The sequence below is a fragment of the Seriola aureovittata genome, chromosome 19 (assembly GCF_021018895.1).
Source record: "Seriola aureovittata isolate HTS-2021-v1 ecotype China chromosome 19, ASM2101889v1, whole genome shotgun sequence".
Taxonomy (NCBI): domain Eukaryota; kingdom Metazoa; phylum Chordata; class Actinopteri; order Carangiformes; family Carangidae; genus Seriola; species Seriola aureovittata.
Genome location: NC_079382.1, coordinates 10,710,001 through 10,729,845, shown reverse-complemented (window position 1 = coordinate 10,729,845; position 19,845 = coordinate 10,710,001). Strand labels below are relative to the sequence as shown.

The 19,845-nt window shown below is 40.6% G+C and overlaps 1 protein-coding gene across 2 annotated transcripts in view; it reads right to left on the bottom strand.

Moving 5' to 3' along the window:
- The window catches only part of sgk1 (serum/glucocorticoid regulated kinase 1), a 36,682-nt gene that overhangs the window by 9,340 nt on the left and 7,497 nt on the right, over positions 1-19,845 (bottom strand). The window contains exons 4-5 of one of the 2 annotated variants that reach the window (XM_056404971.1): positions 6,738-6,953; positions 3,717-3,780 (exon numbers count right to left, since the gene is read on the bottom strand). In XM_056404971.1, the coding sequence (XP_056260946.1) occupies positions 3,717-3,780; positions 6,738-6,953 (280 nt within the window). Of the gene's footprint in view, positions 1-45; positions 278-3,716; positions 3,781-6,737; positions 6,954-19,845 lie in introns of those variants that run through there. The other variant, XM_056404972.1, reaches the window with a different exon arrangement.

The window sequence follows — 19,845 nt, the reverse complement described above, 5'->3', positions numbered from 1 at the left end:
ACACTCCCTCAGCCCACCCACCTACAACAGCGTACCCACACATACACAAAGACCAGCACATGCCCATATCCGCGCTGTCTCCGGCAGTTGACATCCATCCATTAAGTCCGCTCATGTCAGTCATCATTCTCTCTTCCCTCCATCTTGTAATGTCCGTTCTCTGTTCCGGGGATGATGAGTGTGTTTGTAGCTATAGTTGATCTGGCGATGAATGTGAATGAGCCTCGGTGGTGAGGAACCAAATGACACTGTTACATAAAAGCCTCGGCTATTCAGAGAGGACAGCTAGGCTTTTATGTTGCCACTGGATTTGGTGAAGTGTCAGTGTGGGAGTGTGGCCTGGTTGGCTTGCTAGGTTACCAAAAAGTAGGCTACTTATCTGTTCAGCTACCTCATCATTGACCATCATCGTAGTGGTTTGTCAAGGTTCTCTCCGGGTTGATTTTGAAAATTCTGTGAGGAAATAATGTGGCACTTATGAACCCCTAAAACAAAGCTTTATAGTGTGATTTAGTTCTATTGGATTTAAGTCTTTTGGGGGGCATTTTATGTATTTATTATTTGAGTTTGCAAAGAGAGGACATTTTGGTGCATCCTCAATTTTTTAGTGGGGTAGTATGAGGGTGAGGATTTAGGTTTTGGTTTAAGGCTAGAATTATGAATGTGATGGTCAAAGTTGGGTTTAAGGGACAGGGAGTTCATTATGTAATTTGCAGTCTGAATACAGCACTGTCTCTATTAAAGCACTTGCTGTAAGTCTTCATGTTATAATGGCAACAAACATGTTAAAAAAATCCTCTCAAAACTGTCGGAACTGTCTAGTAGTGCCTTTATGAATTACATGCATATCTTGGTTGTATTGCATGTGTATGTGTATGTCTGTGTGTAGGTGTGTTTGCCTGTTTAAGCTCTGAAGGGAAGGTGAGTGATGCGTCATAAATGGTGGGAGAAAAGTGTAAATAACAGCTTCAGACAAGGACCTGTTGATAGTATTTCACTATGTCACTGAAAACAAAAGAGCAAAGAACGTGCGTGCGCACACACGCACACACACACACACACACACAAACTCAGGCTTACTAATCATGTTATATAAACCTGTTGTCATCTGAGAACGAAAAGCTCACCAACTCAGTGTGTAAATGCTGATTAGCTGTACTGCAGCAAGTTGATGAACATACTAATGTGGTATAATAAGGGTGTCCTCAGCAGATGCTTTGTTACATAAGACCACTCTGTACTTTATCTGAGAGAACAAACGCACACGAGGCAGGTTTCTCAAAGATATTTTAAACTCGTCTGAAGTCTTGGGCGAGTCTTGATTTTGCTCTTAGATTAGTCTACTCCAAGTTAGACAGTTTCTCAAAAATAAAGACTTATTTTAGGCCTAAAAATTGAATTACCTGACCCCACTTTCAACTAAGCAATGTTTCCATGGTGATAATCAATAAATCTGCTGACCAGTGGCATCAAATGACAAAAAATAAGCAAAGAACTATGTTGTGGAGAGAGCCATGAGAAGAGTTTGTAGATATGGCAGTAAAACCTCGGAAATATTAGACACCATCAATCCTTTTTCTTGCACAAGTTAAATACCCTGAGTCAGACTGACAAGGTAGAAAAAGTACTGAGTCCATTCACAAAGGATCTCAGCTCTGCTACAGGTCTGCACTGTAAAGAGATTTTATTCTGCATAGGGTTTTTGGTGTGAATTCTCACAGCAAAATGTCCTTGCTGCTCTTGAATTCAACCTAAAGTCAAGGATTTTCTACTGGACTGAACGGACCTGTGGCTGGACATGTCAGCCATGTTTTTTTAGTTTGAAAGAAGTCTTAATTTATCCAGAAATAATTGCAAATTAGTCCTACTCAAGAGAGTAAAAGAGTAGATACCTCAGTGCAACGGATGGATCTGAAATATGACTAGTTAGAACTGAGCCATAGTCAAAGTCTATCCTCGGGAAACTGACCAGTTGTTTGCTATTTGTTCCTCTGTAAAAATTAGAGTCCACTAGCTATAATTATCATTACTGGATCTATACCTTTCTTTCTCTTTCTCTCTGCTGCTCGTTACATCACACACACATATCACTACATCACTGTAAATCACTGTGACGTGTGACACTCTTCAACTTAAAAGTGCTTCTGAAGCCACTAATTGCTGAACTTGGAACGACAGGGTGTAGCGGCATCACGGCCGAGGCCACAGGAACAGCTTGTCACCAGCTCGGCTAATTGCTTGAATTTCTCTCAGAAAACTCCCATAATTAACAGGCAGACTACTCCCAGTGAAAAACATTTTCATCAGAATAGGGCTCTTGTCACATTTCTCTCTTGGAGATGTTCCAGCAGACAGCAGGTACCTGCAGCTCTGCCACAAGCACGTCAGCACTTGTACTTTGACTATTTCATGTCTATGTTTACACATCTTTAGATTTTACATACAAACATATAATGAGATTCTATATTATGTGTAGCACTGTTTAATTAAACTAACCAACAGTATATAAAGTAGTTAAAGCTGGCCACACCTCAACCAATTAAAGCAGTAGCATCAACAGTGAAATGCTTATACATTACAATCCCATTATATAATGTATAGTAGCATAACACTCACAAGTGCAACACTCATTTTACTTTTCATATTTTACATACATTTTGCTGATAATAATTATACTTTTACTGAAGTGACATTTTAAATACAGTACTTGTTATGAATGATTTTTATATCCAAGAGTGGAAATGAATGGTTCCTTGTGGAAAAGCAAAATAGCGTAGAAGCACTGCAACGCAATGCATCTTAAATGTTAATTAAATGTAATTTTCTGAATCCAAAGAAAAACGAAGTTAAAGTTTGTTACAAAAAATTGTGATCTCTCTCACACACACACACACACACACACACACACACACACACACACACACACACACACACACACACACATAAAAAGACTCATGAGAAGAGCTCATGTCTGCAAGATTCCCAGCAAAGGTAAAAGTAGCAACACCGTAGATAGGCTCTGTGCCAGAATGTCACACGAACCCAGATTGTGCCCTTTGGATTGGACTGCAATGTGTGGCAGAAATAATGGGCATGATGGAAAATTAAAGCACAGTCGCTTCCAGTTATGTCATAAACCGATTATGGACTATTGCCCAGTGGCACACATGTAAGCAAGAGACATACACACATGTGTCTGCTGCAGTGAAGCTGTAAACAGAAAAGGTCACCGTGTCATTTATATGATGATCAGTCCTGTGTACTGTGTCTGCAACTACTATTTTGCTGGTTTCCACAGAAAGAACAACAAATAGTAATCTGGGTTTACAGACAACAGTTATTATGCCGTTTAGAGGTTGGATTAGAGGGCCAAGTGGTGAGGTAAGGTGATGTTACAAAGTGTGTATGTATGCAGGCTGAATCATTTTTGCTTCCACAGCCATCAGGTTTGGACGGCAGGGAAATGACAAACAAGAGAAAAACAGACAGAGAATGAATGGTAGAAGATAATTTTGGATTGATGGTAAAAAATAAACTAAACTGCAGATAATAAAGAGAAACGATCTGCCAGTGACGAAGGGAGGTGCCGGAGAAAGATAACAGAGGAGGGAGAGTTTGTGCGCCGGAGACACAGTGTGAAAGACGGATTGGAAAAAAGGAGAGACAAGAGGAAGAGGAGGAATACAAAACAACAGGCTTAGTTGATGGTGACTTACTGTTGTCGCCAGGGCAACAGTAGCTGTCTGGGTCTGACTCATTGTGGTAGTACAGGTCCATCGCCTAGGAAAGAAATATGGCATTGCTTAGTAAAAACAACTCAAACACTCAAACCACAAAGACAAGGAAATGAAAATGGAAATATTTTGTTTTGGCCTGGTGATCTCCAGATAGTTAAAACAAAATACCCATGAAACTGTATTCAAGCATACATAAATCACATATTGATGCATCTACACTGACATTAGCTTTTCAGAGTGTGAACCACGAAAATCCAGTTTTATTTTCTTGTTAGAATTCAGTTGAATGGTCATACAGTTTAGCCCTTAGGATTATAACACCCTTTCAAGTGCCCATCAGATAAACTCAAAAATAAAGGGTCTGATCCCAACATAAGGCCTGGAAGCTGTAGGTACAAGGGGACACAAGACAAATCTGAGGGGTCGCTAGATGATTAACAGGACAGCAGAGTAGAGAAGACATATTTTTGCTGTGTCAAATTCTGTTCTAATCATTGCTTTTGTTCTTTTGATTTACTGGATAAATTTAACCCCTAAAATGATTTGTATCTTTAAACAGTAACACACCAAAATGGTTGAAAAGCACTGATCTAAGCTGCCTTTTCTTAGCTCTTGACAAGTTTTGGCGTACAGCGGCATCACGAGTCATGACCTTTCGGAACAGCAGGAACCTAAATCAGCGTTTCCAAAACTGCTGGTTCCCCGACCCAGTTTCAGTCGGTTTCCCACGTGATGTGTTTTAATGAGTTTCCAGGGTGAGACTGCATTCAATCATTTGGGCTCCTGTGCTGAAAGCGGTGAGAAACCTCTGCTCTATAACATGACAATATTGTGCTTTCGTTTTTTAACTGATCTAATGGCAGTTTGATCTTACTCAGCTTGGGCCAAGGATTGAACAGGACATCTGCTTCATGAACATCACAGTGTGTTTATTTACCTTCTATACCAAGTCATTGTATTTTATAAGTTTATAATATGTTCTTATAATACATTTCCCTCAACATGTAGAGAAATAGAATTATTAATTGCCGGTTAGTTCAAATACTAAGAATCTCAAACTGTCATTAAATAAAGCACTAAAGTAAATGTATGTACTTTCTATCACTGCCTGTTTAGCCGGGTGTGTGTGTGTTTGTGTGTGAGAGTTGATCTTTGACCCGATTGATTATAAAACTCGATAATCCTCAAACGTGGCATACTGTATGTCTCAAGAGCAGCTACTTATGTCTGTCCCACTTTAGCTTTTCACATACAGTAACAGTATAATTGGCAGCTGTCATTGGACCAGCAGCATAAGCATCTCAGGACGTTCCCATGAAAGTTGCGCTGTCGTGTCAGATATGAGTTTTTCGAGATGTCGCTGTCAGTCATCAACTTTTCAAAGTGTCTGTGTTAAATACAGTCTTAGCCTAGTTTGCTATTCCACGCGGTAACTCTGAAAACTTATCGCAGCTCTCAGTATTCTCCCATGGGTGTTTTCTGAGAACAAGACAAGCTGAGGCATGCGTGTGTGTGTGTGTGTGTGTGTGTGTGTGTGTGTGTGTGTGTGTGTGTGTGTGTGTGTGTGTGTGTGTGTGTGTGTATGTGTGTGTGTGAGTGTGTGTGTGTGCGCGTACATGAGTTGTTTCAATCTCATCAGTTTGTTTAGTCACTCAGAGATGCTGCCTCCAACAGTCTGCCTATCATGCTGGTCATTTCATCTCTGCATAAGTCTTAATATAACTGACAGTAGCCTCGTCTATCAAATCTTTTTCTCTCAGATACACTCTCACACACACACACATATATACATATACTGCTTGCTCTTCATATCCCCTCATACTGTCAATATTTCTCCATAGTCAGAATCACTTTACCATTCATGCCCCTATGTCCTCTCCCTCCGTTTGCCTCACTTCAGTCATGTCCTTCCTCTCTCTTACTTCAGGTTGTTTATTGATTCAGTAAAGAGATCTGATGGAGTAGTATCCATAGTGATGGTGAATCTAGGCTTTCTGTTCATTAATATTTCATGGTGGATTTATTTTTCCAACACAAGACAGAAAGTTTGGGTTGTTCCAGCAGAGGCAAAGAGAGACAGTTGGGGGAATAGTTTTTGTCTTTGTAAGGGTCAAGGAGAGGTAGAGGCCTGCATGACTTGACTGCGAGTCATATGATAAAACTCATTCAACAGTAAAAAGGCTACAAATGTTTTGATTTTTATAGTTAAAGAAATTAGGAACATTTCTCTGGGTGTATCTCCTTGGCTTGTATAATATAAGACAGGGCTGTGTATAATGTTAAGTTACTTCAACTAAAGTCATGACATGTTTCCCTCTAACAATTATTTTCATTATTTTGTCAACTGCCAGTTGGTGTTATCATATAACTAAATTAAAGGAGCTATTTGTAAGTTTTGTTATGGCTACATAGCTAACGTTAGCATTACCAGCTGTTTACTTACCAGTCTTGCCAAGAGGTTATAATACTCCCTCTGAGCAGAGCTACATCTTCAGGGCAGACGATACAGACGATACAGTGACTTGGTATCGGAAAGTGAAGCAACTGGCTGACTGGGCCGGAGCTAGCTGGTTAGCATGCTAACTTATGTAGGAGAAAAGCAGTGATAGAAATAGAAGCAAAACAAGAGTTGCAGAGACAGCTGTGGAGACAGCTCTTGGCAAGTAAAGGAATTAAGTTGGATGCTGAACTCATAATGTCTCTTCTAAGACTGGTAGGTAAACAGCTGTTAACGCTAACATTGGTTATAGCAAAACTTACAAATAGCTACTTTAACTATTTATTGTAAGTCATTGAGTTGCTTACCCTACATAACCCAGCGAAATAACATCTGTTGTATGTTATAAAAGGATGTTGACAATCCATAATTTCTCTACAGATTCCCTGAACTAACCTCATCAAGGACACTTGGAAATCCCCTGCTTTGTGATCCACTGATAACGGTGATAAATGAGTGTTTGCTACCTGTAATTTAATTAGCTACAGACAGAATGAACTTGCCTGTGTGCGTTGCCGTGGCTGCCAGATATCCTCCAGGGCATAGCTTATGTAGGGTCCACTGCAGATGGAGCACTCCAGCATGACTGGGCTGGCCAGGATGGGTGAGGCATGGACCCCCCATGACTGACAACCTCCCTGGTGGACGTCTGACTCTGTTTCCTTCTGCTTGCCTGTACCGTCGCTGTGATGGCGAGCCAGCATCTTCCACTTCCTGACCTGTAACAATAACATCATATCATATCATATTTTTCCATCAGGCCAGTAAAGTTTAAAACCAAATATGTGGAATAAATGCTTCAGTATTTCTGAGAAAGGGTCACGTGCTTATCGGCAGCATCTTAACAGACTAACATATGTACATAACTGTAACCCACAGTGAGTTTTCCTCCCACCTCAAACCCCAAATGGGAGTTTAGAATGAACTTGTACTCATACTGTTTATGTCTTTTAATACAATTATTAAACAGAAAAAATCTTATCAATATTAACCATCTACTTTAAAAAATGCTATTGGAATCAGGTGTCAACTTTTATAGCATTGTTGGTGGCTTAGACCTTTTCAGATTAACTTCCTCCTATCTTGTCACAACTTGTCTCAAAGCTGATAACAGGTCTGTTTGGTTCATGAAAAGTTGATCTTTTGCAAGTACAGAGGTTAACAGAGTCCTTAACCTCATGCCTCGTCGTAACCTTTTCAGGTTCTCATTCCTGTAACGTATGTCATCTATCTAATAAATGAGAAACTCATTCTTGAGCATTTTCATTATATCCACCATATTTCATTCAAAGTCTTTATTATTGTTTTCCCTTATAGCTATGAAGTAAACTTTAAAACACATGTGCCACTTGGGAGCAGATTATTTCAATATAATACAATGATTCAAATAATAATGTTGATTTTTTTGATTTGAAGTTACCGATGAATAAAACCAAAATATAAGATAAGATAAGATACAACAAAGATAAAGGAAACAAATACTGTAGGTCTATGTACTTTAAGTTCTGGAGCATGCTTATATAAGTTATTCTCATTCTTTAAAAAGGTCAAATTTATTATAAATTATTCTCAAAATCCGCTATAAAATTGCTACAGCTACAGCCATGACTCTATGAGTAAAATATTTGAGGCTCATGTTTGCATTGAACAGGAGGCAGTGAGTGAGCCAAGCTCAGCCTTTGCAGTAATCTCCTCTCATGTGACCGCAGCACATTGACACACTCTCCTGAGTTTTCATCACAAACTCCTCTTCTCAATCATCTTTTAGCATGCGACTCACAACACCAGCACAGAACACAAAAGTACACACACACACACACACATACACAAAGGAGAGAGAGGAGGCGTGTGAGAGAAATATAAGATACATGGGACAATGGAAGGTAAGGTCAAGGTGCACATAGTTCTTGAGGGAAGTGAGTTGCACAGATGGATGTGTTAGTGACCCAGAATGGCTGTTATGTAAGGTAAATGGTGTCCTTGGCACACAGAGCGGACAGGTTCAGTGACTGCAGCCATTTCAAATGAGTTTTATCAAGGCCTCTATCAGTGGCTGCTCTTCTGCTGGGCCTCTACATTACCACAACTTGGCATGGAGAAATTTGTGTGCTTGAGATTGTGTGTGTGTGTGTGTGTGTGTGCAAGTGTATTTGAGTGCAAACTTGCAACTCGGCAAAAAACTTTCCCCGTGTGTGAAGGGTTGTTCCCTTGACTGTAATTATAGCTCGGTGCTGGAAGGACAGAAAGGATCCAAACAATTACTGAAGGTGTCAAGTACAACATGATAGCATTCTGTCATAACGGTGTGTGTGTGTGTGTGTGTGTGTGTGTGTGTGTGTGTGTGTGTGTGTGTGTGTGTGTGTGTGTGTGTGTGTGTGTGTGTGTGAGCTGTTTTTATCCGTGTTACAGTGTCATTTAGTCAGTCAAGTTGCGAAAACTGTATTACATTAACACATATTACTATTAAAATGGAATAGTTCCACATTTTTGGAAATACTGGAGGTAATACCAGCACCTCTAGACCTCACTCATGAACATGTTAGATCTTGTTGGCTGTCATGCTTCAGTTTTTTTGGACAGACTAAACAAATGTAGTAAACATTTGTTTATTCAACCAGTAAAAGCAATACGTTTACAGCTAGAATCAGCAATCACACCTTCAAAATAATAATGACAATAATAAGCATTTCATTTCCTAAAAGTTTTGTCCTAAAAATATTATCTTGTTCTTCATAATTGTTTTATTCTTGCCACATTTTTCACACCTTCAATACAATACAAATTCACATCTTTTCATCTCAAATGCATATATGTATTTATGTATTTGTTTGAAACTTTGAATTATAAGCGAGCAAGAAAGAAAGTCTAAGGACAGAGAGGGGGTGTCTGTGAGTTTGTGTGTATACTGTTGGCCATAAAAGTTCTTAATCTAAGCAACATTTCATCATAGTTATGTATGTACAGACCCATAAACTGCTCTTTATTAGGCTGAAGCGTACATGTTTATCATGCAACTTATCATCCTTTATTGTATGGCCTCTAACTGAACCTTGTTCCAGAGAAGGAGCCATGCATTCTTTCAGTGGGTAAGAAAATATGTGCAGGAAATACACACACACACACACACACACACACACACACACACACACACACACACACACATATACAAATACCATGTCCAGACTCCCCCCCCTCTTAACCCCTTTTTCCTTGCCTTTTGACCTGGTTTTGTGCTACGACCTTTTAAGACAACAGTGGTCCTGCTATTACTTAGGTTACATAAGGCTTCTCCTATAAGATCTGTCCTTTCACCTCATAAACTCAGGATGCAATATAGTCCAGGGAAATTCTCATACTAATCCCAGGATGTACAGATCAGCCCCACAGCCCCATAAATCAAGAAATAAAAACATCACATGCACCATATCCAGACTTCATGACCCTTTTCTCTGTTGCCACCTCACTCACCTCTTCGTCCTTTGCCTCTGCCTGTGTTATATACAAATTATCACTGAAAAACAAGGTTTTAGTCACTAAAAAAGTTGTGTATCATCTTCACCTAAAGATTTGCTCTTTACTCTCCATAAACAGTACAGTATAATAAAGCTACAGCTCAAAATAGTGCAGTCCTATTTGAGCTCACCACACACCTTGCACCTCACAGTATTATGATTTGATTTAGTATCGACTACACAGTATTATCAGTTGAGTTTGAGAGTAAAAACAGGCTTAATACCTAGGTCAGATTTAAGAATGTACTCCAATGATTTAACACAGCTCTTCTATATCACTGTTGGATTTATGATAGGCAGTTAAAAAAGAAAAAAAGAACTAAATTAATGCAGTGAAACCAGAGGTATGGTCTGTTTTATTCCATACATTCTTCTTCCTTGTCAAACCTCGCACCTACCCAGTTACCAAAATGCAATCCAACCACCAAACAGCTGGGTCAGAGACTGAATGTGTTATGCTAGTAGCAGCTTATGAAGTTTTTACCCTAAAGCAAAAATAAAAAGCAGGCTACATAGTTCTGGTAAGCTCACTTCTTCCTAACTCCACACCCTTGGATTTTTTTTTTTTTTTTTTTCAGATTTTCAAACTTGTCATCTTCAGCCCCAACCGAGGCGCACTCAATCGATGTGACTTGAGGCATTTTGCCAGATTGTGTGTAGTTATGTCTGGAGCCACAAAAAGCTTTTAAAAGCTTTCTTTCTTTTTCTTTTTTTTTCTCGACCTATGCAGTAGTAAACAGGTTTTGGTGTGTCAAATTGGTGGAGCTCACTTTAAGGTTATAGGGTTAGGTTTGAGTTCATGATTGTTTTCACTTTACAACAACGGGAAGGCACTGGCTAATACCGGTTCTGGGTGGCGATAGCGTGGTTATGGATGATAACTGGCTAGCATACTGTAAACCACCTGGTAATAATCATTGGACATTGAACGGTAATAATTGACTGTTATAAATTTACAATAGAGCGATTAAGGTTTTGAAAGTGACTCAAGTATAACCAAACCAACAGTGAGTGAGTTGTTGCTTTTAGAAGTTTTAGAATTAAGCGATCCAAATACATTGAAAGAATTAAACAACAGAAGCTTACATGCTGCTAATTAGTACGGAATATGACACAATCATGTAGATCCCATTATAAGCTTCACTGACCTGGTATTTACAGCTGCTGAATTGTACTGCAAAACATTTCTGTTATTTTGCTCATACGGGACGGTAGATAAAGACTGTGCTCACAGCAGTGTTATTAGCCAGTCTACGCATGGCCTTCTATCCCGGTAACCCGATTTCCGCCTTGTCCTTATCCCTTCCTGTCCTCCACCAGCTCCCCCTTGGTGCATTACGCCACCGCTAACAGGCTGTGTGATGTCCCACATATGTCTGAGCATCAAAGAGTAATGAAATGAGGGGAAAGGGAGAGAGCATCGGTGGGGGGAATGATAAAGTAGAATGAGGGAATAAGGTGCAAGCAGAGATGTGGAGACAAAGAAAAATATGTTTGAAAGACAAAAAGATAAACAGAGAGAACGAGAGCGCAAGATAGTCTTACATAAGCCATCCCATTCTCTGTCAGAGATAAGGCTTGCTTATTAACACCAAGGTCACTGCTCTTTCTTTTTCCTTTCTTTTCCCTCGCTTTTGTTCCTCGATCGCAAACACGGGTCTTAAAATGAATGAGCGAGGGGGAAAGTCAGAGCCCAAAGGGCAGAGAATCAAAGAACTATGATTCAGGCAGTCCAAATGGAATACAAACACCAAGTGTACAGTATCTCCCGTGGGAGATTAAGCCTCAGAAATACTGTTCAGAGTCAGCAACAAAGAAAGAGGGGGAATCAACCTGAAAAAAGAGAGCGGGTGTCTGAGCAACAAGACAGTAGGACGGAGGGATAGATTGGGATATTGACCCTAAGCTGCTTTTGCGTTTGCAACCGCTTTCAACCTCTTGGGTCATACTCAGGCTTTTTTATTTCATCTTTAAATCCTGAGGAGCAAAGAGACAAGGTCCCTGAACCCTGACTTTCTAGCAAAACATTAATATTCATGGTCATCCAGTGTAACTCAACACATGCAAGTTTTCTTTGGAATTAAAAAAGCTGCCTCCTCCCATATTTCTCTCCCTCTTCCTCTTTTTCTCTCGTCTCTATAAACAGAAAGAGGAGAATGTATCCATGTGGCACAGAGCCTATTTACTCGCTGCAGGGGCTATTATGAGATTTGTTTCGTTCTCCTTTGTTTTGACACTAAACCTCACCTCCTGTCACACTGAGATAGTCATAACAACCCAAACATTTCTCAGCTTGACTAAATTGGCCAAAGGTGAAAACATTGGATCACAGGATTTAAAAACACTGCAAACCATATTCACAGACAAGGCTCATCTTGTTTTAGATGTTTGGGGTTGAAATGATTCCATTACCTCATTTGACAGAGGTTACAGGATGCAAACTTTCTCTTGCATAATTAAAATGGATATTTATGTCACTGATTTGGCACCTATGGATACAAAGTAGTTACCGGTGTCTGGCGTCTCATGGGGTTGTATTGTTCTTTTTTATTTCACGGCAACTCGTTAAAGATACATAGAGAGTTACTTAGTTAGTGTTGCTAACATTAGCTACTTAGCACTAACCACAAAGTTTGGTTGAGGCTGTTTTTCATGTATCTAGTCATCCATCAAAAAGTACTGGACGCAGCAAAATTTTGACCTTATGATCATGGATCACTTTGGTGATGACAACCTGCTGGTGATGCCAAATGAAGAGCCAAGAGAATCCATCCTCTGGGGAGCATGAATGTCTGTAAAAAATGTCATAGCAATCTAATAGTTGTTGAGCCATTTCAGTGTGAACCAAAGTGGTGAAGCAACTGCTCGAATGACCGACCAAATCCAATGAGATATTAGCATTAACATTGATTTCACAGCATGATTTTACATCTATGAGTGTTAGATTGTTTCCCCTACAGATAGACTTTCAAGGATTCAGTTCCACAAATCAAACCTCCGCTGGAAAAGGAATGACAGTAAGACCAATAAGTCTGAGCCTTTTACAGTACGACAGAATGCAGTATGTAGTAACAAAGCACAACCACAGCAGCTTGTTGTTGTGCACCAGTAATGCCGTGAGTAAGCATATTGTCCACGCTGGAAGCAGATCAGGTCAACTTTAAGCTCAACTGTCAAGGGTGTGCCATAAGCCCTAAAAACCTCAGTGCACAAAGCAGGTTCAACAGAGCTGAGTATGTGAATGGGATGAAAAAAGAAAAGAAAAGAAAAGAAAAGTTACACTGCATAGTCAGGGTGCTGCTGAGCCTCTGTGGCACAGTTTTGGCTTTAGCTCTGGAACATCAAGATGGAAGAGGGGATTAGCTGGGTTCTCAGGGTAGATTAGAACAACAATAATTCCCAAATTCCCTCAGAATGAGACTCGGAAGGGAGGGTGCTCCCTTTTTTTCTAGTGGGCCAAGGTCAGCGCTAAGAAAGGGAGAGGGAGGGGGGAGAGGGGAGCATGAGGGAAAGATGTCTTGATGCTGGTGGATCTCCCGGATATGGAGGGGTTTAATCCACAGGAGGTGTAGAAACTGATACAGCATTTTTTTTTTTGCCTCCCTTTTTGCGCCTTGCAAACCTTAAGTGATCGAATATTTCCTGTATCAATGTCCATTTGATATCAGATTATAGAACTAAACTTATATTTTAACCAGGAAAAGAAAAAAATTATTATCTCTTATGTCAAATGATTTTTGCTTCATCATTTAACCTCTTTCTTCAATCACTTTGACATTGAAACCCTGAAAATGAGGCTTTGTAACTTCTTCACAATCACTTTCCTTAAATTTCATCATTTGACAAGCAGTCATGCAGGTGTATATCTGTCCCTACGTACCTCAAACGGCTTCGCTAACTCTGTCTGACCTGACACAGATTAATCAGGATGCCTCGTAACAGCACAAAAAACCTGTCATACTTTTCTCTCTTAAGCTCCCCTCTGGCCTGTTTCTAGCTATTACATTTCACACACACATGTGTAACGACTAATAATCGGGGAAACTACAGCCACGGTAGAAAAGGAGCCTGTATAATCCTGCAGTAGCAATGGAAACAAATGCACTGTGCACATTTTGGGATGTGTATATATACAGTATATCTACTGTGAGCAAAGAGGAGAGATCATGCGAGAAAAGCAATTCCAAGTTTATTACTCCAACCACATTCTTCCACTGCCAGAGTACTTGGCTTTGGAACAAAAGCATAGCTAAGGATTAGCAGTTTTCCATTGCTAAGTGTATGTTAAACAGTGGTAGCTTTGAACTGCCTTCCAGACCATGGGACGGTTCTCTCATATAAATGCTCCTTAAATATGTTTTAAATCGGAGGAGAGTCATGACAATAAAGAGGACAATGGCTGATGGCAGGAAAATATCAAGGTTGTAAAGGACATAAGACACGATTTTAATAGAGAAACTAATAGAAACTGGCTTCAAACCAATGCTAAGCTGGCAGCTCACCAGTTTCATTACTAAGCACAGAATCTGAAAGACTCCAGGGGTTCAGTCTTCTGGCATTTATATGGAGAGAAAGTGAATATGTGCTGAGGTCTTTAACAAGGAGAAAAGAAAGTTTTGAGTCAATTAGCTGAACTATTCAAAAGAGTGCAAACAGAAGTTTGGTGTAAGAGGCATTCCTCCCTGGTATTGGTACAGTATGCATGACAAGCCAACAACTTGGAAAGGGATTTTTGGCTCCCTGTGCAACTCTTTGTATCAAATATAATTGGACCTTGTGGGTTGTTCCTCTTAATTCCTTTTTATTCCCAACGCTGGCTAAAAACAGTTTTGACAGTAATGCAATTCAGGGCAGATATAACTAAAGCTTTTTGCAAGGCTGTGTTACCTTTTGGCAAGTGAGGAGAGGTACGGTGTGACACACCATGGCAACAGTGATCACCAGTTCATTAGGTACACCTAGCTACATTTAATGCAAGCCAATACAACAACCCTGCAATAATTCAAAAAGGTTCTTTTCCTACTGTTTCAGATACGCTATAGTCATTTTGTAGACTGCAGTTTGTGGTGTTGCATTGTTTTTCATTATCCTTAAATATGTTCCTAATATTGACCTAAATGTCAGTGGAAAATCATCCACTCATGAATTTAATTGAATCAGCAGACAATGAAGAATTTCCATGTAGTCTGCACAGTTCAGATTTAAACAGCAGCGTGGGAGGTGTCTGCAGTCCAGAGTTCGTGTCCTTGCCTCAAAAGCATCAGTGGAATGCCAGTTAAAGGTCAGTGGTGAAACGGTGCAATCTTTGACACCCAAGTCATTAACCATTAGCTCCACCAAGAAATGAACTGCCTGAGATCTGCTGCTTCTGCGGAAAGGCACCTCTCAGATAAGACTGAACTAGAACCAAAGTCTGGGGTGCAAAGTCTAGCAGAAAACTTAATACACCATAAAAGTGAGAAATATGTTTTCTAAGAGGACAATGTTTACAGCTGCCGTGTCATTCCTAAGGTTTGGGCAGTTCCACTTGTACCGTGACCTGTTATCTGATGACACAGCTGAATCGCATTTGCACTTGTGATCGACTCACAGTCTCACTTGACACGATCTTTGAGTGAAATTGGCCAACCATCATCATCACCCCCTTCCCGGGTCTCATTCCCCAGCTCAGACACGACGCATTAGCATTCGTGGACCGACTGGAGCTTTAGCCTGCAGGGCCTTGTCACTGCTGAGGGAGAACAAGACAAGGTGGATTTGTCACAGGTCGTCTCCTTCTGTTTCCTCTCTGTGGAAAGCGAAACAGGACAGGCCAACTTAAGAGACACATGTTTAAAACACTAGTGACCCACTGATCGTCTGACTGGGCGTCTTTGACTCTGAGGACAAAGGTACGGTATGATCACGCTTTTTGTTCCAGCTGACTCTGACAAAACATTTACAGGATGAGCTCACCTCACTGACAAATGAGGTAAGAGCTTTTCTGCATAGAAACTAATTTTTTGAGAATTCAGGGGCAGTTTTTCGCCCTCTACTTCGTGCCACTCCTGTCAGCTGAAATCTAATCAATAGTCAGCCACATCTCACAGGCTGCAGGGGAGTAGATAAAAATCACTGTTCTTCTAGGACACGCTTGGCTTCTCTCATCTCCTTGGATTTCTTCACCCAGCGTCTTCTCTGCTTCACTTCCTGCCTTCCTTCCTTCCTTCCTTCGTCCTCTCTCTCTCTCTCTCTCTCCGTCTCTCCTGCGCATGAATGAGTTTTGGACAGTAAACACGATTAGGACCAGAGAGGGTCAGTTCTTTCTAGCTAAAGTTGGTGTTTAAACCAATACTGAATACACTGACTGATTAACACCATCACCTGATCCATGATCAAAACAGAACATAGAGAAATGGGATAATGACAGTAAGCATCTTATGCAATGGCTATGAACTTATATAATATATAATAGAAAAAACTATTGCTTGCTGAGAAGTAACACGTTAGATTATTGTCACATCTTACATGCCGATTCATTTCCTGGGGACATAGGATAAAAGTGAAGAGGGAAAAAAGGAGTAACAACACTGAGTTTAGGAAGGATTTATATCACACTAGGTAACACTGCAGGTGCATATAGGGTAAAATAAATGATGTGATCAAAATCTGTTGTGGCATCGTCTCCAGCTGTGTTTTTTAACTATGAAAAGGTGAATGGGGGCAAAGGGAGAACCATGAGGCAAAGATACTGCAAGAGGTGAAAGGGGCAGGTGCACGCTGGTGTTCCAGCAATGGTAGGGTGTTAATTATTTTCGTTTGGTCAGCGTGTTTAACCCACTCATCAACATGGTCAGTGGCTGGAGTTTCAACAGCGCCTGTGACACAAACCTCCCTTACCTCCCCCACTGCCGCAATTTGCGTCAGAATTTCTACTCCTTCTCTGAGTCATAACTCAGTCAAATCTGAACACACAAACACAATACACATATTTTCCTTTTTTCAGTTTGATTTACACTTCATTAACTCAGATTCCATCACAAATAGACGTCCATAAATCTGTTTAGATGTCCAGTGGTAGTTGTTTGTATATCCAATGGTACATACAGGAAATGTTAATAGATAATTCAGCATGCTTTTAATGGTGTCAGTTTGCCAAAATTGAAAGAAATATAACTACATATACAAGTTATATATATTAACTCCAATTTAGTTCCAAAAAGTAGAGCATAGGTTTCCCCCAAACTGAAGTAAGGAGTTACAAAATCCACTTCTGTCATGTTGCACTATCATTATTTTATGGCAGTACAAAGAGAGGTGTGGAGGGTGTATCCTTCTGTATTGTGTGTCTTATATGTATTTCCATGTTCTGTATTGTGTGCCCTGTTCTTTGTGAGTAAGTAAGTTTTTTTAAAAGCAAGAATGAATAAGCCAAGCTCAGTCAATGGCTATTGCTTTTAAGTGATAGAAAAGTGCAAGAAAGCTCCTTTATTATGTTATTTGCAAGTCTGTCTGTGGGCTGCAAAACAAAACAATCCCTTCTGCACCAGTTTTAATTCCAGTTAGTATTTCACTGGTACCCTGTATGTAAGTGTGGGCTGTAAGTGTTACTAAAGTTCCTGTAAGATTGTAGAGAAAATGCATGACAAAAGAGATAACATGTCAGGACAACCACCAGTCAGCAAAAGTTCATCTTCTTTTCATTTCTGATTAAGTTTTCATCAAGAACAGTACAGGCTTGATGTAAGAGATTAGTGGAAAGGCTGCGTTTGCATTAGCTCTGTGTGTGTTTGTGTGTGTAGGGTATCTGACAGTGCGCTGGTGTGTACATGGCACAGTACAGGACGTCCTTATCAAGAGGATTTATATGCCTTTGATTTCTGGTCCTGCTCAGGCGGTGGGGCAGATGCTCTGACCTCATCTCCTCTATCGTCTAATAAAACTGTCCTCTCAGCTCTTCTCATCTCTCTCTCTCTCTCTCAGTGCTGTTTCCTCTATTTATGTCTCTCCCCTCAGGTCTGTCAATCCCTCATTTCTCTTCTCCTGTCGTTATTTTTTACTCTTTGTCTGAATTTAATTATAATTTCTCCCGTACACTCCTGTTCCCTGTTTTTCCTCCTGCTTACAGTAAACATCTCCTCGTCTGTTCACTTATTTTCTCTGTTATCATCTCCCCGTGGACAAAATGCAGGTGTCATAAATTCAGTACACTGATTTAACAATATAATAAGATCAGCACTGTAAAGCTTGGTCTATATTTAGCTTTGACTTATCGAAAGTAGCACCAGGGTGAAGGCTATGCAAAGCTCTGGGTCACGGCTAAGCTAAGCTTCCTGCATTTTTAATAATGCTGATGCTTTGTAATTAGAAAAAAAAAAAAGATAGATATTTAATAAGGAGGAGGAGGCAATCTGTCGGGGAATTCTGTGTGTGCAAGAGGGTTGGGTAAATGTCCTTATGTTAAGTCAACTATTGCACAGTTCATATCTTATTTATTTTGTGCCCTTTAATTTCAGTTCTGATGCAGCTCCTCTGGCAACAAACAACTGCAACAACATTTTGCTGCCAAGTACAGATGAACAATTTCTAACAAAGGCTTGTGCTCACGATGAGCGTAATGTGGGAGAGCGACGGTAATCAGGACAAAAGCTGAATACTCAGTATTCCACAATACAGGGCGCTTAAGGGAAAATAATACACTTTTACATTAACAACAGCATAAATTACGAAGAATAAAGAGCAACATCTCAAACCATGACAAATATCCCCAGAGCTTTTCCCGTCTGCCTCCGCACACTCAAGAGTAATCTGACGCTGTCTGTCATCACCTGCTGTCTCATTCATCTTCACCTCCTCTAAAATGTGAAAGCAGCCTCTCGGCGTCATCACCCCTTCTTTCTGAAGTCCGAGTCTGAGACACTCGCTAGACAGCGACTGACACGGTTCACTTTGATGGGCCGACAAATTTCATAGCGAAGCTTTGCTCATTTGCATTTGAGTCAGGTCGTGGGTGGCTTCCTGAAGATCAGAGCAGCAGTGTTTGGCATGCGTGGGGAAATGTTTCTGTTACTGCTCCATTTGTTGAACAAGTGTCACGGTCTGGGAGTGTTTGGCGCACCAACTTCCAGGGGCCTGAGTTGTGAAGTGTTTGGACAGAGTGTGCCGAGATACGGTACAGCACGCGGGGAACGGTGCAAGAACATGACGTCTGTGTGCTGAACTTTGTCGTGGAGTATTTGGCATTGCCACACAAAGTCAAACACAGGAAGAATGCATTTCAGTCCATATTTAGGTTTTGCTGTATGTTGTAAGTTTTTGTTCTAATCAGTCACTGAGCCTTGGTTCACAAAACTACGTGTGAGATATGAGCAGCTACTGTAGGTCAACCCTGGTTAACTCCACATTGGCTTTGCATTGACTTCACACACATGCAAACACACACTCTTGCAGTGAAAACTATGACTCACCGCAGACATCCCCTCTTCAACCCGTCAGCCTGCTCCCACCGCACCACAACACCCATTAATTCTACACACACACACACACACACATACACACACACTGGTTGTCTCCACTGAGACATTAGTGACAGATCTATTGGTTGAGAGGGCAAGAGGTGGAATTGATGGAGAGATAGAGTGAGGCAAAACGGCCGGGAAGACAACCAGAGCAAAATGAAACAAAATGGGAAAAAACTGAAGGGCTGCAGGGAAGAGAACGGAGCAATAGACAACTACACAATCCAGTTTTCTATTCTTACACGCCTCTGTGTTGATTCTCAGTGCACACACTCACATGCAAACACACACAGTACGGCCTGGCTTTGTCTTGATGGGATGGTGATGACTCATTCTCTCCTGTCACGCATGGGACTGGAGAAGCACACACACACGAGCAGGGAACCGATTGATGGGTATGATGATTGATAAGGAGTGGGATAGCTATTATGATTGCAGTTACATAACCAAGGACAACCTAGACACCTACAGCAGCACCATTAGAGTGAATGGACTGGTGTGTGTGTGTGTGTGTGTGTGTGTGTGTGTGTGTGTCTGCTTGGGCTAGCTGCTGACAGCTTTGCCTTTTCACTTCCTTCCAGGGGGCTTGTGTTCATTTTTCA